The 24,315-nt window shown below is 36.8% G+C and overlaps 1 protein-coding gene across 4 annotated transcripts in view; it reads left to right on the forward strand.

The window, feature by feature from the left end:
- The window catches only part of LOC126818814 (growth hormone secretagogue receptor type 1), a 134,099-nt gene extending 110,263 nt beyond the window's left edge, over positions 1 to 23,836 (forward strand). For all 4 annotated transcript variants that reach the window (XM_050546410.2, XM_050546411.2, XM_050546408.2 and 1 more), the window contains one exon: positions 19,901 to 23,836. In XM_050546410.2, the coding sequence (XP_050402367.1) occupies positions 19,930 to 21,138 (1,209 nt within the window). In that variant the 5' untranslated portion in view covers positions 19,901 to 19,929 and the 3' untranslated portion in view covers positions 21,139 to 23,836. The remainder of the gene's footprint in view (positions 1 to 19,900) is intronic.
- Positions 23,837 to 24,315: the final 479 nt, after the last annotated feature.

The following is a 24,315-nucleotide window of genomic DNA, read 5'->3' on the forward strand; positions in this document are numbered from 1 at the left end:
CAGGTTTAAAGAAATACTTCCAGAAGAATAACCCCCAAATTTCCCTGTATATACCCAAAGCCGACTTTCAGACCGCAAGTTATTCCGGGTATAGAATATACCCCAAAGATCAAAGAGATTTACCGTTACAGGTTTATAAGCATGGGTAATACCTACAAAAAACAAATAACACAAATACGAGAAGAAAACAATTCGCTACATGTTCCCAAACAACAACTCTAGAAATATTAAACGAAATTATTTGTACTTCGTGGGTGGTGTTGCCAACAGTATGTCGGTGTTAATCAACGAAGTTCAAAGATACCACCGCTGGAATTGGTTAATTTTCTTCAACATAAACTAAAATAGAAAATCTTAAAACCAACTTATTATACTACTTTGGTAAATGACCTCGCATTAGAACTAAAACCATCAACTTTATCTACGGTCTGTGTTTTAACCGACACTTACAGAATGGTAATAAAAAAAACCCTCCTCGCTATTCAGTGAAACGATGTAAGCCATTATCGAATAAACGTAATGAGGCAAGGTAAGAATCGTGGTAATACCGAGTTTGCCAAAACACAGAGAGGGTTTATTTAAATATGCACCGACGTCGTACCTGAATCTGTAATTTCCATTCAAAAACAAAATTCGGTAGAAATTACAGCGATACCTGTTAAGGAGTTCACCCGTGAAGATAATTACCGCCATTTAACCTAAACAGTATTTAGTAATTTAGTACGGCAGAACGGTAGAAAGCGGGAAGGTGATAACGAGATTAACACACGCATGTACCACGATGCAATGAAAGCGCATCATTGATTTCACTGGAAGTGTTGGTATGGCTGTAAACTGGACATTTATTGTCACAAGTTAATCAACAGTCCACGGAGGATGTAACAAACATAGATATTATAAATTCCCTTAGTTAAAAAATTGTCTTAGTTAAAAATGAAAAGGGGTTTGTTAACCGAATATTTTAAGTTGTTGTGCTGGGTATCACACATCCGTTATGCATCCGTCAGACCGGGTTGGCGTTCTTACTGTGCTGCTACGGCGACGGAAAATGGCCTCGGAGAGCGTCACGATGCCCATAAGCGTGGTAAAAGCATGGTGGGAACGCCTGAAATCGTGCTGTGGTCTCCATCGTCGCAGAGTCACGGCGTTTGTTTTGAGCATGTTCAAAACAAACGCCAACTTTACTGCGATCTGTCCTGGAAAGCTGCGAGAAAGCGACTTTTTTCAAGTTTGTAATTTTTCGGGACATTTTCTCGCGTTGTGTTCAATTTTGCCGGCAACCTTGTGCATTTTCTGGTCACCGTAGGCCGCAGCAGCGCAGTAAGGACGCCAACCCCGTCTGACCGGGGCATTTAAACGAAACTAGTTGCTTAAGTCGGTCGTGAAGTTTAATAAACTCCATTGTCAATCAGTAAAGTATTCTATTAAACTATTTCTATCAATATACTACTAACAATAGCTAAACCAGTCAGCAGGGTGTTCATTTTAAAATACAGACATGTGGAGGTTTTTTTTATCCTTTTATCAGATATTGTTCATGATATAAATAAAAAATACGTCCAGGTAAAAAATTCTCCACTTTACTTCATTCTCACATACATTAAATCATTTGAGCTAGCTGTCTGCCTTCTATGGGCGTTTTCAGATATTAATAATGTATACAATAGGTCGTCTATAATAGATCGTAAGGTGGTATAATTGTAAGTTTTTATTTCATCAAAAATAACATCTATAACACGATTTGTTATTTAGTATTTAATCTGCTGAGGTATTTAGAGATTTCAGATAGAGTTCAGATACCAAGTCAAGTAGATAATTTTCATTACCAGTAGCCATGGGTAGCCAGCCGCCATATTGACTACTTATAATATATCACAGTTATCACTGACATGCGTCACTACAGGAATCCAGTTCAATCTTATTCTCATCACAATTTACTTATTTTTAAATCTCTACCAAGGTGATATCGACTTAATCACCCACAGCCGAATTTAATCTGTCCACAATCACCTACTATCGTGAAACACTGCCTGTGGATTGTGAACGGTATGAAACATACCTGCCTGTGGATTGTGAACCATATGAAACATGTTTGCCGTTCTGGGGCCTGTTTCACGAAATTTTAACTAAGATAAAAATCCAAATTTTAGTAATTTGATTGGATAATATTAGATTGATTTTAGTCCTTAGCCAATCAAAATTTAAGTATCTACTAAAATTTGGATTTTATCTTTAGTTAAGATTTCGAGAAACCGGACCCAGACTTTTACGTTAAACTGGTTTGAAAACAGCGACCATCGTAAACGAAATGAAATGGGTTAAGCGTCCAACGTTTCTGCACCATCTGAGCTAACGAAGTCAGACAAACAAACTAGGTTAAAAACACAACTCGCTGCCTGATTCGCGAAGGCTTTTTGTAAAATCTGACTTATCTTGACCGTTAGAACAATTCGGCGTAAAAGTCCAGCTAGCTTTGGCACGCGCAGCAATTTGTCTTCACGGTAAAATGCGTAATTAACTTTAACCTTTAACCGACGAGGTCAATATAGTTAAACTCACTTAGCCTTATAGTATTTATATACAACCATGGCCTTAAAGTAGCTAAGTCCGTAACCCAATATCATCCAAAATCTTCGACATTGAAAACACGATTTTTTTTTGCAATTTAAATCAGCATTGGTGTGGTGATCTTACCTGGAAAAGATGGGCTTCTGATATCCAATATTTCAGACAAAATAAACATTTACCATTGGTACACGAATCGTGTACCATAATGCGTTTCAGTGCAATTTGTAACAAGGTGCTCAAAGAATGAGGCTAGACATATATTCCACATGTCATATCAAACGGTAATGTCATATTCTTATTTGTAGAGCATGCACAATAAATACTGTCGATGTTGACTGGAATAACCAGACGCTAGAAACTGACTTTAGGCTGAGACTTCTGGCGGATATTTCCGAACATAACTGATGACAATTCACAGTAAAACAGAAACGATTGAATGTAAAACAGTTTATATAAATTCCTAATCAATTATTATATGTGTTGCGACCCATTTGTGCCAATTTCTAGCTCCAAAATATTACCGATTTAGCTCCTTTAAAGCTGAACTCCGATTACAAAACTACAGAGATAGTTAAATAAAAAGAAAGTTAACGCCCAAAACAACCGCCATACTTGATACGGCGTTTACTGAAAGTGGGTGTGGCCTGTCTATGTATTTGTTTGCCCAAAGCGATCGCATTGTTCTACAAATTCAAAACAAGTATGGCGGTCGTTTAGGGCGTTACCTTTTGTTTTTAATTATTTCTGTAGTTTTGTAATCGGAGTTCAGCTTTAAACCGTTTTAAAATATAGTTTACATGCAAATGTCTGAACGGACTAATCAAGGCCCGCAACAGGGGCCTTCGGGGCCCGGGGCAAACAATTCGATGAGAGGGGGGGGGTGCATACATAATATATTATGTTTGAACATCATGCAACGATTGGGCGTGAATTGGGTTTTATGGAGTAATGTGGAGTTCTCTGTGTTTTCTGGATAATTTCCAGTCGTTAAAAGAAAAGTTTTGTAAATACTCCAACCTACAAAGGCTTCCAGATGTTCAGCTTCTGTATTCATGCAAAAGTACAACAAAGCTAAATTAGAACGACATCTAATGCACTAGCAAGAATAATAATCATGGTGAAGAAATTTATCATAGTGTGTAGGCTGTAATAGTAAAATAAACCTAACTCGTATAAAATAAAAACACACATTCTTTTAGTTAGCAGAAATAAGTCTGGAGAATATCTGAGCACGTTAATGGAGATTAACACCAATCTAATACAGCTCGCGGTAACTCGTGACATCGTTACTCTTTGTTACTCAAATCATCAAACCACAGAAGGAACTTCTCACCGATTTTAAACCTGTTGTTAGTTTTGTCCAAACTTTTGTGTAGTTGAACAGAACAACGTTTCAATGTCTCTTGAGATACGGGGGGTTGGATGGCTGAATGGTTAGCACGTGGGCGCTTATCATAAGACCTGTCATTGAGTCAACTGGCGTGGTTTCGAATCCCCCGTTGTACGTGACATGGAGTAGTTTCGCCTGCCCAACCTCGTGTTTTTGTCCGGTTTCCTCCCACTGCTAAAGACCCCTACGCGCAAGAGAATTATTGAAATAAAAATTAAACCATGTTTTAGTCCCTAGTTTGTGTCGAGCGGACGTTAAACCCCATTTCTCTCTCTCTCCCTCTTGAGATACACAAACTGAAAGTAGCATACTAGAAAACACATCCCTATCGGCGGTACATACCACCGTAACTAACCTGTAAAATCATTTTAATATTAAAATATTCAAACAAATGGACGCTAACTTTACATTCAGCCTATTTGATGGGATTCTGTGCTTAAACGACACCAGAAATCGTTATGTAAGTATAATGTAACATGGCAAAAGCGAATGGAAGAGAAAAACTATAAATTGAGACGGTACGTTGTCGATCTGAGTTTTGTTTAAACGATATTTTTATACAGGATATCTTGATACGATTGGGGAACAGCTAGAAGCCTATGTAAAACCCGTCTGGTCTTGTCCATCGGGATTCAGTCAAACTTTATTCTGTTTTTGTTCTTCAGTTAGGCCGATCGGTCCAGCATACTATTCAATGCTCAGCCGTCTTCATTATCCAGGCTGGTGCAGAAAAGTAGGACGTCAAACCCTATTTCACTCATGCATTCAAACGTCCCGGATCCCTACATGACAAGGAAGTTTCTGAATGTGATATTTATGTGAAACAAAATTTTGAGTAAAAATGGCTTCCATTCATAAAAGACGATAAAGACAAGAGTATCATCGTCGAAATGTTGCATGTTAATAAACCAGTGATTGTTATTCCATAAATAGTGTTAGTGTGTTACTGTTCAATTAATAAATGTCTCTTAAAGAAGTTATTATATAGACCCGATGGTATGATAGATCGGAAATAGGATTTTTCGGCACTATGCACCTTCATTATGGAATAATCTCCCTACTGAGATTCGCGCTGAGAATGACATTGATACTTTTAAACGTTCAATTAAACCCATGCTCTTCAAGCGTCATTTCACTTGCTGATCAATTCTCTGAATCATGTGACGAAATATCTTACTAGTCAAAATCACCTTTACTGTCTTTTAAGTATTTTTATTCACTAGACGTTATTATATAAACACCATATCATCGTTGTATTTTTAAATCATAATATATATTTTTATAACCCATGTCTCTGTAAAGCGCGTTGAGACTTTGCCATGCATATTTAGTGATATTTATGTTATGTTTGTAGAATGCGCTATATTAAGAATGTATTATTATTATTATTATTATTATTATTAGTTGCTGTGAACAGCGGGAGATATCTAGAAATCAGTTCTGTCAGGGATTCTTTAAGATTATAGAGATGTTTGTATTGGACAGCCAGCCAAGATCATCAACATTTGCTAATTCGATACTTTATTGCACATTGGGCACTCACTCAGGATTCATATATCTTCTGGTACCGTCAGAAAGGATAGGTTGCCTGGCAACGAACCATATACCAAATCGTTCGAGCAGTTCCCTAAGATTGTTGCATTCGGACATCCAAGTCAATGTTGGCTTTATCCCCTAGAAAGCAAACCGTTCGAGCAGTTCCCAAAAATTGTCGCATAAGGACATTCAAGTCAGTTTTGATTTTATCGCCTAGAAAGCAAACCGTTCGAGCAGTTCCCAAAGATTGTCGCATTCGGACATTCAAGTCAGTGTTGGCTTTATCCCCTAGAAAGTAAACATCTTGGACATCTTGGAAAATGAATAGGTGGTGTACATGAAATTTTGATATGAATTCCACGTCAATTAGAGGATAACGATAGTCGTGTAGAGATGGTTCTGTAAAAGAGCCGTGGTTCCGTATTTACCTTCAAATCCTATGAGATATGTCTTTCTGATGTGAAATAATCTCTGGTTAATCTCGTCTACCTCTTTAACTGCTGACCAGACCGTCCAGACGTATTTTACATTTCATTAAAACTTTCATCACTTGATCGATCAATACGAACCGTAATCAACAAACAATCGTTGGCTTGTTCTAGAAATACGGAATAGGTTGGAAAACTCCCCACAGTAACTAAAAAACTTAATGTAAAATCAATCTTAAAGATACATTATGGGAGATTCGATAACGAGTTGGAAGTTCTCACTATAATAGTTAAAAACTAGATTATGTAAAGGCAATTTGCTGAAAATTTCATTCAAATTGATCCACTATGAACCGGGAACTAAGCGATAGAAATTTCCGCCTTGCCTCGATCATCATTACTAAAGTCAGTACGATCAACAGCATAGTCCCGATTATCCATTTAATCGTTAAATCGTGAAGGAAATTTATGCATTAAATCGGCCCATAATCCACTAAAGAGCGAAGGCTAGCGATGCCATCTAGAAATGATTATGGTCTGGATGGGTTAATTAATATCTAATTAATAATTTAGATAACATTTCAGGCCTAAAGAAAGACCTGCAATAGACAGATGTAGCTCTTGCATAATGTATGTTTAACTGAATCATTGTTGTGGTATATTATACAGTTATCACCGGGACGGAAATCATTGTCGTCGTCATATGAATTCCATGACTTTTGGACAATAATATGATTGATCCATAAGCCGAAGTTATGGATATTTTTGCAAATGTAGGGGACTGAATAGCAGTCACAGTCGACGTCCTCTTATAATCACCGCGAAGACGAATAGAAGCGTTGTCATTTGAAACTGTGATTGGGACACGAAGAACCGAATGTCCCCATATCGGAAATCAGGAGTATTACAAAATAGCTGAAAATCAACTGCTACCTTTAATAAACCATAGTGTATTATTTGAACATCTACTACTACTCTTTATTTCAGTCAACCATTGGTAAAACTGGCTATCTTGTGATACTATACCCATTTGATCAGCTGATGTTTTGTTTCACAGGGTTAGGGTTAGAGGGATACTAGACCGAGCATCGTATATCCCAAATTGATCTCTGTTATGTATCAAATAATCATTGCTCTGCCTTATTATATAAATTGACTACAGACAGAGTTCACAGAGCTTTCTCAGGCTTAAGTTAAGAATTTACTCAGAATTGTTCACCTTAGTTTAACTAAAATATAGCCCTTTATAAAACTTTTGTGGTTTTAATGTATCAAATACACCAATAAGAAACTATGTGCAAAGATTTGTGTTTCTGGATCAAAGAATGCTTTGTGAACTCGGGGCCAGAATCTATACACGGTAAAGTTGATAGCTATTATTGTTTCTCGTTATTTCTATGGTTTTATACGACAGGATGAGAAATGGCGGTATCTCACGATAATCGTTTAATGACACATCAACCAATTTTTATACGCCCACATTGAAATTGGGTCGTATATTGCCGCCCCTGTCCGTCCGTCCGCCCGTCCGTCCGGCGTCCACAATTGCTTGTGGACGCTCTAGAGGCTACAGTTAATATTCGATTGACTTTAAATTTATACACAGTGTTTAAGTTCATGAGACGAAGAATCCTATTGATTTTCAACTATTTCCGATAATTTTTTCCAAAGTTATGGCCCTTGATCACATTGAAAAATCTTGTGACGATCTAGAGGCTAAGGTTACCATCCGATTGACTTCAGATTGATACACAGAGTTTAAGATCTTGAGTCAAATAAGTATATTGATTTTCAATAATTTTTTATAACTTGAACAGCTAAATCCATGATATTAAAAGTTTCGTATACTAAACGTTAGCATAGGGCAGAACTTTTTAAAAATCAAACAAATTCTAATGGTTTTCTGATAATTACTTAATGAGTTGTTACTCTTAATCCGATTTTAGTGTATTATAAATGTTTCATTACCGGAAATTCTAATGGTTTTCTGATAATTACTTAATGAGTTGTTACTCTTAATCCGATTTTAGTGTATTATAAATGTTTCATTACCGGAAAAAGTAAAAATATGTGACAACTCTTGTTGATGCCCGGACGATTTAGCTGCTGTGGGCGTATGTTTCGTTGCCTGACAACCTATCTTTAAGAATGCAAGAACCAATGCCTCTCTTTAAAACCTCGTGCTGTCTACCATATGTACTTACTTCTCCGTGTCTGTCTGTATGTTCTTTATATAAACTCATAAACTCCAATTCACTAATATAAATTAGCATATAAACCCATTTCGATTTTTCTCAAAACGGCATCCTGTTGAGTAAAGTGATCCTGGCGTCCACGCCTTCATATGAAAGATAATTTGTAATATTAGATGGAAAGGGAATACTAACAATCAGTATTTATATATATAGTCTATGACATATGGTCAGACTGTTTTAGATGGATAATGTATGACATGGTCAGACTGTTTCTAGTTTTAGATATATAATCTATATTATGGTCTGTAGTTTTAGATATATAATCTATAATATGGTCTGTAGTTTTAGATATATACTCCGCGATATTGTCTGTAGTTTTAGATACATGTATATAATCTATGATATTGTCTGTAGTTTTAGATATATAATCTATGATATAGTCTGTAGTTTTAGATATATTATCTGTGATATGGTCTTTAGTTTTAGATATAAAATCTTTGATATGGTGCGTAGTTTCAGATATATAATCTGGGATATGGTCTGTAGTTTCAGATATATAATCTGGGATATGGTCTGTAGTTTCAGATATATAATCTGTGATATGGTCTGTAGTTTCAGATATATACTCTAGGATATGGTGCTAGTTTTATATATATAATCTGTGATATGGTCTGTAGATTTAGATGTATGGTATGGTCTGTAGTTTCAGATATATACTTTGGGATATGGTCTGTAGTTTTAGATATATACTGGGATATAGCCAGATATATAATCTATGATATGGCTACAGTTTTGTTTGTAGTTTTATAATATATACATGATTATAATACCTGATAGTATAATTATCATACAGACGATATATATTCGCATATAATCGTCTCTCAGTAAATACTGCCTGTTTATCGCGAAGATAGATAAATATATTTCACCGTCGGTTTTAAATATATCTATAGCATACAAAAACGTTAGATTTATCGCCAGTTACTCCATGTCTTTCGTATTAAAGTCATAAATTTAAAACATAAATAGATTTTATAAAAGAAAACGGATAGAATAAGATTTCTTTTGCGTGATTTAGAAAATTTGCTTTTTGGTTGTTTAAAATCTAAAAGTCGCCATTTCATATCAGCGCAGGGTTCTGCACAGTTGTGGGGGTGGGGGTGGGGGTGGAGGTGGGCACAATAATAGAGGAAACCCCAAACTTTAGTCAGAATCGGGTGTTATATCCCTCGGCTGCATTAAAATCGGTTTTTATATGTTTGGAAAATTGGAGGCGTAACTGTGTATCCGCTGTCCTAGATTTTGTATTTTTTTTCCTTATATACTGATAAAATTATCCCAAAATAAACTGTAAATTTCTGTTGACCCTCATTTTGTAGATTGTGAGTTTATCAGAGATTTATTGTTCGTTCCAACATGCGGATCTGATTTTAGAGAAGTAATTAGGTATCTGTATAGCCAATATAGCCTGAATGTTAGAAGCTTGTAGTAAATGATAACATGTACCACCATCGTGAGAATGTGAGTCAATCATTAATCATCATCAGTGAGAATGTAACTTTTAATGAATGTGGTTTTAATGTCAGCAACATGTCGGTTCCTGGTGCTTAACCAACTTAACGTCATTAGTTTTTATACACCCACATTAAAGGACAATTGGTGTTAGAGAACTGCTTACAACACATTCAAAATATGATTTTAACACAGAGATCATTGCTACGATAGATGTGTAATGCCGGTTTCAACAATCGGAAGTGGTTTCGATTCTCCGGTTATACGTGACAAGGAGTAGGGTCGCCTGTCCAACCTCGTGGGTTTTCTCTGGGTCCTCCGGTTTTCTCCCACTGCTAAAGACGCCTACGCGCAGGCGAATTATTCAAATAAAATTGAACCATGTGTTAGTCCGGAAATGACCTAGTTTGTGTCGAGTGGACGTTAAACCCCATCTCTCTCTGTCTCTCTCTATCTCTCTCTCTCTGTGAATCAACGGTTAGCTTCCAATCTGCATTATTCCAAGTAGTGAGACACACAAGCCTGTCGAATTGTAGTTAAAAAAATAGAGTTATGACCCCTGTTAGCTTTGTAGAATCTTGTAAACACTCATACGATACGATAACCGTTATGGAATGCGCATACGACGTAGCTGCTATGAGCTCTTCTAATGTAAGCATTCGGAGCAGAACAGTAGGACGTTAAACTCCATTTCATTTCAATTCATTTCTAATGTAAGCAACAGATATAAGATTAAAATTCAAGCGATATACGCCCATATGTTTTATGTGGTTTAATTTGATATCAACCGAATATTGAAGGAATGCCTCTTAATTTAAAGGTTTGTCACTAGTACCGGAAACGTCAACTTGTTTTTAATTAATGACGTTTCGGAAGTGCCGTACCAGTAGACGATTGACATTAATTCGTTTTAACTGTCATAAGCGGTTTGTCTTAAATACACCCATGTTGTAAAAAAACATATTTACAAAGTACATGTTTGATATATTCACTAGTTGAAGGTATTTAAATCAACTTATCGTTATTTCCATGTTTATAATAATATCTAACTTGTCACAGTTTTATCTGGGCTTTTTAAAGGATTAACTTTTAAAGTACACTAGATGCTCAGTTGTTATACATGTTGAACAGTCCATTTGCTGATTACACTATTTAGTCGATAACTTTGTTTTAGGACTTCGGATTTTGTCTAATGGTTTGGATTGTTCGTACTTGGTTTTGTTTTATTTATATTCAATGTTTGGCACCCTCACTAATAATGTCGAAATCCACCAAACTCTAATTCAACCTAAAAACATGGTATATTGGTATTCAATTCGTTGGGTTAACAAACACTTAACAATGGAAGCGATGTAGCGATATCAGGACTGTCCATAGAGACAGGTCATACATAATGGATATAAACCAAACATATGAATGTCTAATGGAATGAAATTGGTTTTAAAAGGAAATCGGGGTTAACTGAAAGGAATAGAAATGTATTAGAAGTATAAAGAATTACTGTAGATATATTAGATTGTTTGTAAATTGATAGTAGAATGTGGTCCCTGGTGTGTTCAGGTTTGTATCATCTATCTTGGTATAATCAAGTAATAACCCACAAGAGTTGTATTTACTCGTCTAATCAAACCCTAGGATTTAACTCCAGTAATATAATTAACTCCTCCATATAGTTTCTCTCTATAACTCCTCTTAATTCCTGCTATAATGTTTATCTCACTCACACTTATTTACCTTCTTCTCGGACTCAGTTTTTATTCATTGGGGATCTTCTATAACCCGATATATGTAACACGGTTTCGACCGAGAAATCTTTTAAATCCGGAGGGATTACGTTTCCAAACTCCTTGTGTACATTAATTGATGTAATTGAGTTCAATTGAGTTATAAATTTAAAAAAGCAGCATTTTTTTTTTAACTGTGGACTTCATGTTTTTTAGTTTTCCAGTGACAATTGGTGTTTTTAATAGTAATTGTGATATTGGCTTTACTTTAAAGCTCGAACATCCGGGTGGTTTCCATATCCAAACTCATTGTGTACATTAATTACTGTAATAGAGTTCAATTGAGTTACAAATTAAAAGTACAATATATTTTTTAACCGTGGACTTCATGTTTCTAGTTGATATTATTACTGATATTTGGTCCTCTGCAATGTATAGTTTTACTTTAAAGCTCAAACATCCGGGTGGTTTCCATTTCCAAACTCCTTGCGTGACATTAGCCCTCTTAAATCTATATTTTGATATTAGTCCTCTTCAATCTATATTCTTCAATCTATATTTTAATATTGATCCTCTTCAATCTATATTTTGATATTAGTCCTCTTCGATCTATATTTTTTATATTGACCCCCTTTAATCTATTTTTTTTATTTTGGTCCTCTTCAATCTATATTTTGATATTGATCCTCTTCAATCTATATTTTAATATTGGTCCTCTTCAATCTATATTATGATATTGGCCCTCTTCAATCTATTTTTTTGATTTTGGTCCTCTTCAATCTATATTTTGATATTGATCCTCTTCAATCTATATTTTAATATTGGTCCTCTAGAATCACAGAATGACGTCAAGTCTATCTTGTGACTATAAGTTATTGTGTTTGTTGATTAGGTAACAACAAGAATCGCAACATTTTAACCTGACACAGCGGGCAATGTGTAGGATGTATTAACCCGAACTAGCGGACAATGTGTAGGATATTTATTTTAACCTGAACAAGCGGACAATATGTAGGATATATATATATATATATATATATATATATATATATATATATTCATTTAGATCACCAATCGTAGTGATTTATTATGATTGTTTAAAATGTTAATAATTTGGTTGATTGAGTTCGGTACTGTGGGATAACTATTAGTATATTTCTACCCTGTATTCCATCAGTCTTTAATAACCATATCAGTATAGTTAAACAAAGATTTATTTCCTCTTTAAATTGATGAGTTAGTACGGCTTTAACACAAGATCTAGGTACATACTTAACTCTCGCTCCCTGTTTACAATTAGCCTCGCTTGAGAACAGACAATAAGCTAATTTACCGACATTTTAATTCCTAGAAAGCACCAAATATTTATTCTGCTTCCATTGAATAAAATCGAAAATATGTGATTAGACCCACAGTGATCAGGTTCCGCAGGCAGTATGAACTACGAAGCGTTTTTGTGTTGACGTCATCACTTCGTGTGATGTCATTGACATACGCGGCGTTCGGTTCGTCAATTTTCCACGACGAAATCGTGATTTTCTCGCTCATTTGTGGATTTATTTTTTTTTGCGGCTTCATAAAAAGCTTGAGAGAGAGAAAGAGAGAGAGATAAATGAGGTTTAAAGTCCACTCGACACAAACTAGGTCATTTCGGGACTAATTGATGGTTTAATTTTATTTCAATAATTCGCTTGCGCGTAGTGGTCTTTAGCAGTAGGAGGAAACCGGATTGTAATGATTAACGTTGAGCTCAAAACTGAATGGAGTAAATTACTGAAATGTTTCCTAACACATTCTTGCGATCGAAAATAGAAATTCATCCTCTCTTTCGAGAATTGAGAAAAACTAGTGTTATTAACGAGGTGTAATGTTCGTGTTCGTGCAAGCAACGATAAACCTTGTTCATATTGCCCACCCCCCTCCCCTTCTATTTTATTGTTGCTCGAATGTACATTTCTAAAATATATAATATTTAATGTCGGGAAACGTGTACAGGGTTGGTTATGTCTGCCATTTCAAATAATTTATAATTTTATCATCAAAACATGTTTATATTAGTTTAGCATCTAACACAGTTTGTAGTAATTAGGTAACTAGCTTTATCCTAAATGAAATGAAACGAAATGAAATGAAATAAAATGGGGTTTAACGTTCTACTGTTCTGCTCTTAAACTGGGCTAATGATAACAGGCATACGCCATACAGTGTGCTAATTTGGCCGGGCAGCGGCGCTACGGCCTACTCTTATATCGAATTCCAACTGCCAAGGGATCTTTTACGTGTACGGCAATGTGTACACGAGACCGCGGGTTTTCGTCCCATCCGAACGACTAGACAGCTGTCCTTGTCAGGCCTTTATCCTAAAACTGTTTGGTAATAATTGTGTAGTTTAGTTATTAGCTTTTCTCTAAAACTGTTGTAGTTAGATGTTAAACTTGTTAAACAGGTATTATGCAAGAGCTAAATCTTTAGGCCTTAAATCTTATATAAATTATAAATTAGACATTAAAATTAACATGACAGGACCATAATCAACCTTCGTTGCCATCTGGTGGATCCAATTTTAAGTAGATTAGAACCACTCAGCCATTTAATGATTTAATTTAAAAATGGAGAAATGAGACTAAGTCTCGAATAACCAGCATCATGGTTACGATAATAAACAACTATGATAACTTCGCTCAGAATAAAGTAAATTGAATGAAATTTTCAATATATTCATTTTACATTATCTATATTTGAACTATTTTAGCAAGAACGGTCATTCTTTATCTAAATCTTACATAATGTATGTTTAACTATGTTAAATATTATATTCCATAGTCTGGTTATTTAAAACCATGTAGAATAATAGTATATTCCACACTCTATATTATAGTGGTTATTTAAAGATACGTTAGTTAACAGTTTTATAATGAGTTGGCCATTCTTGCTATAATAATTCAAAAATAGATGATAAAAAAAGAAAATGTTAAAAATTTCAGTCAAATTACTTTGTTCTGAAATGAATTGTCACTGTTAGAAGTTTGGACTAGAAATAGCCATCAATTGTGTCTTTACCGTCTATGAGAATTGGTGATCGTTTGATTGACAAACGATAACTCCACCCACATATTCTCAATTATCAAGTAACATGCTCAATGGCTATGGTAGCCTCGCTTGGCAGGCTTTTCATCACCAGTTTCCGGTTGTGACATCAGCGAGTACTGGTAAACGTTAGCTTGGTCCGCCATTTATTGATTTAATTTTAAATGGACGAGGCTGTTTAAATCCAAACTGTATCCAAGCCATCCGTGGGTCTACAGAGTTGATTTTAAGCTTGTCGTGTAAATAAAGGTCTAATTAATAATTTCTGTAACATCTGAAGCCTAAATTAATAAAGACTTTTTCAATAGGCAGATTTAGCTCTTGCATAATGTATGTTTAAAGCCATATACAATATTATATTATAGAGGTTACTTTAAAGCGAGAATTTCATATTTTCTAAGAAAGTCAAAACATAATTATTTCTATGTCTTTTGCTCAATAGGTTATCAACTCACTATTATACGACCATGGGCATTATTTCCCACCCTTAAAAATCATTGACACAGGAAATAATAACACAATTACCTCCCTTGTTTTCCTATTGCTCCATGCATTTTAGTTACCTTCAAACGTTCGAATTTGAAGTTGAAAATGGATATTTTTGCCAATTTCTCAGCTGGCAATAGTGAATTATAGGATTAATAGGATTATTCTTTAACAAGGTATGATGGTTTATGGATACCATCTATTTTAAGGCTTTATTTTAATAAATTTTAAAAATATGAAATTGTAGCTTTAAAACCATGTAGAATAGCTGTATATACCATAGTTTGTATCATAACGGTAATTTAAAACCATATAGAATATTAATATTTCTCTATTACATGTATAATGGTTATTTAAAACCATGTAAAAATGAATGTTTTATAATAATAATAATTGTTTAAAACATTTGAAACTAGACACCAGTTAAAATGAAATCCTGTATTATTAATAAAACATAACATTGTTTATGATATAAATATAAAGATGTTAATGAAGTTGAGTGTTTTTTTCACCTTCCCGCTGTGAAGTAGCTCATCAGATAACATTAACTAGATCATTATACATACCATTACATCATTATAACAGTATTAAGATAAAGGATGTATTTCAAGTGAAATGACAGACATGCAGATTTATTATTACCCCCCGTTATGATATTATTCTCCCTTACTGATGGTAAACCATTATTACATCTATACTAATATTTGTGACTGTCGTTTGTCTGTTCAGGGTTGGCGGCTACACCAAGGCTGTCTCGAGACTGTCTAGTCGTTCGGATGGGACGAAAAACCGAGGTCCCGTGTACACATTGGCGTGCAGGTAAAATATACCTTGGCAGTTGGAATTCGATATACGAGTAGGCCGTAGCGCCGCTGCCCGGGCAAAATTTCCTTCATTATACACTGTATGGCGTATGCCCGTCTTCATTAGCCCAGGTTAGGAGCAGAACAGTAGGGCGTAAAACCTCATTTCATGTCATTTCATTTTCATTTCGTAACCAACATCTTAACTTGTTTATACCCCGCCTCAAACTTGGGAGAACATACTAATTCGTTGATTATATACAAAAAATTCGAACAAAAATGCAATGCAAACAAGACGCGGTCGGGGTTGAGACTATTATTAAAGGTATTACATGTATGAATTGTGTGTACCTCTGTAGACCACAATATTACACCACAATATATATACCAAGCCTTAAATCAGTTTCGCACATTTATGGTCACTAAATAAACGGTCATGTTGTATTTAATAAGCTATGGCCATTTAACCATCCATAAATAATAGACTGAAAAATAGTTACGAGTGTCGGCCATAACATCCTTTCGCTTTTGAGAAAAAAATAGGTTACGTGCCCATGTTTTGAAATTAGTCTCGCATAACCAGTCTACCGACCATTCTCTGTTTGATTGGCCGGCCGGGTTAATCAAGACTATTTTTTTTACGAAACATAATTGGAAGCTGGAACAAGAAATTGATTTTAGAAACATATGCACATTAGGCAACTCAACAATTGTTTTAAGAACCTTGTAAAAGTAAAATGAAACTACTGCTAGTATCATCTCCTTGCCTAACCCGAGTGTTTTAGAGATATTATTTGTACTAAACAAAGAGATGACGCTTCTAGCGGTATAGTTAATGATAAAGTAATTTAAAAAATAAAACGAACAAAATTTCTAAAGCTGCTGTAATAAACAAAAGCTAAATATTACTGCTATTCAGAATCGTCAACAGTAGATTTTTTACGGTTGTAATAGTTGATAGATGTGTAGAGAATTTCCCGTGCGATGGTTATTTATAGACTCATAGACTCATGCGCTGAGTGTTATCGTACTGCGTAACTAGCCAGAAATCACTGCGAGATAAGCCACTGAAGCGTGCACATTCGCCGTGTCGAGTTCAACTTTCAGTAGGGAACATTTTCGCTGCACGGGGCACCCTAACACTGGTGTCATATACCCTTGATTCCTAAATTACTCAAGTGGCAAATCAGCCTTTATTATATTAGCCTTTTACAAAATCAAAACCTATATGTCTCGCCCTTACCTTGAAGTAATTAATTAACGGGTACGCCTAGAGGAAACAAAACACCTTGTTTTGGTCGAAACGTCTATTTTTTTAAGTGATTAAGTTCTGTTTTTTTTTTTCTTTCTTTCTGTTCTATTTTTGTCAAAGAATTTGTTACGCCTCAACTGTAACGTAAAAATAATTAGCCAGAATTACTGTTTGATATAGATAGTTAAAGAGCTGTGTTTCTTACAGAACATTAGATCTACATAAAGCGATGCCAAGTTTCTTCGCAATGTTTTATTTATTTAGGTGATTTGGAAGATACTTATTGAACTCTGTGATAGAATATTTGAATCTCTCTAATTCAGCAAAAAATACACCAAACAGCAATCACTATACTCATTGACTTGGATTATTTTGTGTTCTTCAAGAATCTATTTTAATTAACAAATGTTGGATGCTACATTAGGGCTGTACCGTGGCTGAAATGTTGGTTATAGAGAGAGAAATGGGGTTTAACGTCCACTCGACACAAACTAGGTCATTTCGGGACTAACATATGGTTTTTAATTTTATTTCAATAATTCCCTTGCGCGTAGGGGTCTTTAGCAGTGGGAGAAAACCGGGGGAACCGGAGAAAACCCACTAGGTTGGACAGGCGACCCTACTCCTTGTCACGTACAACCGGGGATTCGAAATCACGCCAGTTGACTCAATAACATGCTTTATGCTATAGCGCGCACGTGCTAACCATTCGTCCATCCAACCCCCCTAAAATGTTGGTTATATGGGCACCTCGAGGGATTTGGCGCAATGGTTAGAGAGTAGAATTTGTGACCGAATGGTTGCAGGTTCGAGACCCGAATTGTGCGCCGAGTTCTTGTGTCCTTGAATAAGACACTTTATCCCTGTATTCCAGTCTACCCAGCTGTAAATGGGTACCGGTAGGATGGTGTATGTATTATACAAAAAACTGTTGCGCTCCTTGAAACAGCATATGTTGGGGCTCTTTCCAAGAGTTCAGGGGTAAAGGGAGGTAATCTGGCTTTACCTGTATCCTAGAGACCGGGATAATAATTGTGTAGCGCTTTGAGCATAAACTTGGTTTATGGATATAGCGCATTATAAATATACTCATTATTATTATTATTATATACTATTCAAAAAAGTAGGGGATATTTGATTTTTAAGTGTTATTAAAGTCACCTAATGAAACTGACGAAGAAACAAATGACAAAATGAAATGAAGTTCACATTCATCGATTTATTCCAAATGATCGTTAGACTAAGAAAGGCACAGACTGACCATTATAAGGGTAAAATGATACCCGGGGTCAAACAGCAAAGTTACCACAGCATCACAACCAAGTCAGTAACGGGTAAATCCTCCTCTGTTTGCCAAACAAGCATTGATCCGACGTGGCATACTCCTAATGAGACGTCTAAGGTCATTTTGGTCCAGATTGTCCCATTCCTGTTGCAACGCAGCAGCAAGTTCTTGGACATTGGCAGGACGTTGTTGACGTTGACGTAACCTCTGTCCAAGCATGTCCCAGACATGCTCGATGGGGGAGAGGTCGGGACTCAGTGCTGGCCAAGGTAATGTGGTGATGTTCTGTTGTTGGAGGTAACCTGTAACGATCCTGGCCCTGTGACATCTTGCGTTGTCATCCTGGAAGATGAAACGGCGGCCATGACGTCGTGCGAACGGCACAACATGGACTGCCAAGATGTTGTCCCGGTAGTACTGGCCTGTAACACGCCCTGCAACAACATGTAAAGCCGTTCTTCCAGCAACAGTGATGCCTCCCCACACCATAACAGAACCACCCCCAAATCGATCATGTCTGATGACGTTAACGTCTTGGAAGCGCTCGTTTCGACGACGCCACACCCTCCTACGTGTGTCCAAAAAATCAATAGTGAACCTTGACTCATCTGAAAATATCACATTGCTCAAGCGTCGATTATCCCAGTGTTGACGATCCCTACACCAACGACGTCTTGCCTGAATGTGATGATCTCTCAAACAAGGGATCACGCGAGGACGTCGGGCGCGAAGGTGACCCCTATGCAGTCGATTCCGAATCGTCTGGCCACTCACTCTCACACCAGTGTCTGTTTGAAGACGAGCGCTGATCTGATTTGCTGTGATGACACGATTTCTCAAGGCCAAGGTACGGATAAATCGATCCTGGGCTTGAGTTGTCGCCCTTGGTCGACCTGAGCGTGGTCTGTCCTGTACAGATTGTGTATCACGGTATCTGGACCATAGCCTGCTTATGACTGACTGAGAAACATTCATCGTCCGCGCCACAACCGCCTGTGTTGTGCCGATCTGTAGCATGCCAAGGGCACGTAACCTTTCATTTTGGGTAAGCCGACGCATATCAAAATTTGTTTTCTGGTCACTAAAACAATTAAACTGAAGTTTCCACCCTGGAATTCAATGCCACAATGACTGTAACATTCAAAGTCAGAGTCGTGCTAATCTTGGGTTGGACCCCCATGATGATCCCAAGCATCACCTGCATTCCATGCGGTAGCTATTGGTGCGTTTGGGCGTCACATGTAACTGGAAATGTTTCTTCTGTTAGGTTCTATAGTGACTTTTTTCGTAGTCATTTGCATATTTTAGTATTATGCCCCCAAAATCAAATATCCCCTACTTTTTTTGAATAGTATATATTATTTGTCGGAGTTCTACTAATTCCGGTTTCACGAAACTCTTATAAAGAATCTATCGTTTTATAATTGTACACGGTTTTAGAGGACCGCCACGGGTGTGTTCTCTATCGGCGGGAATATCTAATCAGTCAGTGGCTTTTAGTGATTGAGCACTATACTTATCGATAGATGTACAAGATCAGCAATAACACAATGGTGACATATCATATAGATAGTTATAGTAATACAAATCATTATAGCTAAATCATCATTAACATTTATTTTCCTGTTTTTCAGATTTTTAGAAGATTGACGTTATCCACGTAATGATGAGTTTGATTGACTCCCCGGGGGAAATCCCCGATATAAACAATACGAGTATGGAATATGTACGACTAAATGACAGCGACTATTTACACGATGGATTAAGTATATATGAAGTGTATGCACCAGAAACTGTTTGGGTTGATCGTTTGGTCACACCCTTCATGTACGCTATCGGATTTCCTGGAAACATTCTCTCTTTGATCGTCTGGATCCAGAAGCGCATGCGTCATTCGTCTGGATGTTATTTAGCAGCTTTAGCACTGGATGATCTGATCTTTTTGTGTCTCCATGTTATTTATGAACTTCAAACCACGTGGAGGATCAACGTTCTAAACGTGACGATCGTGTGTCAGTTTTATCCAGTCGTTTATATGGCTGTGCAGTATTTATCTCCCTTGTTGGTGCTTGGGTTTACGGTGGAGCGATACATTTCGATATGTCACCCGTTTAAAAGAGAGAAATATTGTACCACAAAACGTGCGAAAATGGTGATTATATTTCTGACGCTACTGACTTTCTCTATGAGCAGTATTCAAGGCTATTTTTACACGTTAGACGTTATAGACGCCAACACGACTGATTGTGGACCGCGAGCGGTGGTCAGAAAGGGTGGAACCTCCTCTCTATTTAGTGTATGGAATATCTGTGCGGAAATGTGTATATTTCTTGGAGTTCCGTTAACTGTCTTGTTACTCAACATGCTTGTGATACGCGAACTACGTCGACTGTCGAGAGTCGAAACACAGCAGTTACACTGTCGTACACAGAGGACCTCGGCGACAACCATTATGTTGCTAGCTGTGTCTTTTTATCAGATTATTACCACTCTGCCTGTAACTATTGTATATATTCTGTTCTTTGAGTTTCCACCTGGTTCATATGCAGTATATACACATCGTGTCCTCGCCGATCAGACCTGGCATCGTCACTTCCGTTACGTTTTGGCTGAGACTATAACCAATGAGTACGGAACGACGCACTATGCATTTAACATATTCATTTATCTAATAACCGGTAAAATGTTCCGTCGAGAAATACAGAAACTTTTATGTTGTTGTAAGCGTTCTAATATATCTAATCCATCCGAATATACCAGTTTACGTAGTTCACACGGACGAGCAGGCAGCACCCGCGTCGCATCGGCATGGACATCTGTTAACGGTCATAATGGCACTCGTAACGGGAAAGATAGTGAGACTAAAGTTTGAGCTGTGACGTTGCTGTTTTTGTTGTTTACGTGCCTTACGTACCAGTGGCTTATATAAATTACATATTATAGTGCTCGTAGTTATTGTTTTCATTAGCTTTAAACTCACACCATAACAACCACAACAATACTGGTTTCTATGTGTATTTTAAACTGACATTTAGTGGAAAATAAAAATCAGTACATCATGCAATTCTTTTGATTAACGACCATCGAGTGAAGCGTGTTGTGGTAAAAGTTACTAAAGGGACATAACTCTGTTCCTGTTGTGATTCAACAGGATGCAGACCAGCATCTAAGTGCACCGTCTGAGATACGCACCAATATAATAATTCCTTTCTATTTGTAATATTTCTCGCACAAAGAGACAGGGATTAAAATAACGCCAGTGAGAGACGTGTTTGTGGTCTGCATTCAAGAAAAACTCAATTCTGGAATTTTTCCATATCGATATCATTATCCTATGCTAACGCGGTGATGTAAACCGCTGTGGCCAGCTTCAGTTATCTCGTAAAACTCCCGATTATCTTTTAACTGGAAAATGACTCACTTTTTTACGAATACTGTTAAATCCTAGCACAAATTTAAACTCTAAACACGTGAAAAGGCTGGATTCTTCACATTTTATAATTCACGTTTTCGCAAATACTAATTTCGTACCTCAATCTGAACATCACTGACAATACCGATTATGCAACAAATCTCACTTACTTGCCCACGTGTCACGAATAAAGACTAACGAACTAGCGTTCTGTTGTTCTGTTTTTTCTTGTCTCCCGCCATTTAAAGAAAGCGGTGATTTTTTAGAATGGGTTAGTTTGGCTGGTGTTTTATTAGTAGGCTAAGCAGCTGTCTGTCTGCTCATCTGTGCTTTGCAACTTTAGGTACGCTATAACTCTAATTACGGTAAAATGTATATATTTGGTGCTCAATTTATACTTGTAACATTCTCTATAAATATAAATGGTGCCATGTCTATTTAAAACTACATAATAAAAACTTAATTTAAAATATTTTAAGAATTCGGTTGAGAGAAAACAATTCCAGTATACATTGCAATTCTTATCCAATGAAAAGACTGAATCCTTTAAATATTAAGGTTAAGTTTCTGTGACTAACGACTTTATTATACACCCACAGTGGTTGTCGTCTCTATCATCCGTTCATCGGTCCGTATGTTCGTCCACGCTTTAGAAGCTGAAGTTATCACCCCGTACGATCAATGTATACATACTGTTTATAAAATGTTAGAACTAGAAGCTAATCAAATTGTATTATTGATGATAATTACTAAAGGATGATTTAGCTGTTCTGGGTATATGTTGTATTTTCCTAGCAGCCTAGCAGCCTAAATCTTCTAAACGGAATATATCGGATAGTTTGGCTACGAACAAAGCGGGGCTCTGGGCCTGACTAGAATCGCGGGGCCCCTAACGCGACGAAAAGATTATTTCATATCCTTTTGATGGTTGAGGGATAGCCCAGTCTCCGCCCTCCCGCTGCTAGATCGATTACCGTGAAACTTTCATCTGGAATTTGAATTTGTTCTCTGTTAGTCATGAACCGCGGGCCCCCCTAAACCCTAAACGTAACGAGGTTACGAACTGGTATAAATCATGTGATATATTATGTAATCATTCGGTTACCATTACTGCATCCATAGCGTAAGTCGGGGAGTAGTCAGGCCGACGGAGAAGGTCGATCATTTCATCCGGAATTCTGAACTCGATTATGGTTCACGATTTTATGTGGGGCTGTTTAAATCTCCACATAAGCAGCGGCTTAGGATGATGGAGACACTTAGTTCGTGATATTTCCTAGTGTCTTTAGAAATATAATATAATAGAATCACACAATCCTGAGAAAGATAATTTAAGTTATTGTAAATAGATCACAATTTATCATGACATAGGGAGGCAGACCACCATTAAATTTCACCATCTCGGTACCCACAAATTGTAGTTCGTCTATTTATAACAGTTCTCTCGCTGTCTCTTTTCTCCCCTTTGATATGCCCATTTTTGTTGATTTTTGGTCTAGAATGGACGAAGAGGGTTTGAATTAACATTTTCTGCCAGGTTTTGGTAAATATTCATGATTATGAAGCGGAAGGATAACGGGGTTATCAAGTTGGTTACGTCGATATGTACGGCAACTAGTTACATGTTTTTAGTATGCTTCTTGAAGTTTGTGTATCTCAAAATTTTGGTGGTCAACCTCATACAAATTTTAGTGCAGAGGCATGACCATTTGTTCCTTTGTGTTTAGTGAAAAGCATTCAGCCCAACGAAAATTTTGGGAAAAGTTGGAGGTGGGCAAAAGGGCCAGAATTAACATTGAAGTCAATGGGGAAATTAATGGTGGTCTACCTCCTATATAGAAGGCGTGTTCTGAACTTTATTATGTCTCCAAAACATCCCAAACTGTTCGACACCGCTTTGTCTTACACCGCAGTGACTTTAGATATTGGCCGATTTATGTACAGCGCACTATTTGAGATATATTCTTGTCAGTTGATTATAAATGTTTCATCATGTAGACAAACGGGAATTACATATAATACACAACGCAGTTATTTTTGCCTGAAGCCGTACTTAACGTGATTGTGATTTTGTCGTGTTTGTAAATACAATATTTGATAATTACAATCTGGATTAAACTTTATCTTGTGATCAATAAACTTGGACTATCAAGGGGAATGTTTACTATCGATTATTCTGTCGTCAACCTGGACTATCAGGAGCAATGTTTTTGACCCAGTGTGGCAATGTTTACGACCTATTATGCTGTAGTCAACATGCACTATCAGGAGCAATGTTTACGACCCAGTATGTTGTAGTCCACCTAGACTATCAGGGGCAATGTTACGACCTATTCTGTGATAGTTCACATGAACTATGAGGGGAAATGTTTACGACCCAGTATGTTGTAGTCAACCTGGCTGTATCTAATTATTAATTCAGCATAATATAAATCATGTTATCCAACTGACCTCTTCTTGTCTTTTATATTAACCCATTGTTGGCATGGAGGCGTGGGTGGGGCATGGTTCGGATGGAGGCGTGGTTAGGCATGGTTCAGATGGAGTCGTGGGTGGGCATGGTTAGGATGAAGGCGAGTTTGGGACGGAGACGTGGGTGGGCATGGTTCGGGTGGAGGCATGGTTAGGATGGAGGCG

The sequence above is a fragment of the Patella vulgata genome, chromosome 4, assembly GCF_932274485.2.
Source record: "Patella vulgata chromosome 4, xgPatVulg1.2, whole genome shotgun sequence".
Lineage (NCBI taxonomy): Eukaryota > Metazoa > Mollusca > Gastropoda > Patellidae > Patella > Patella vulgata.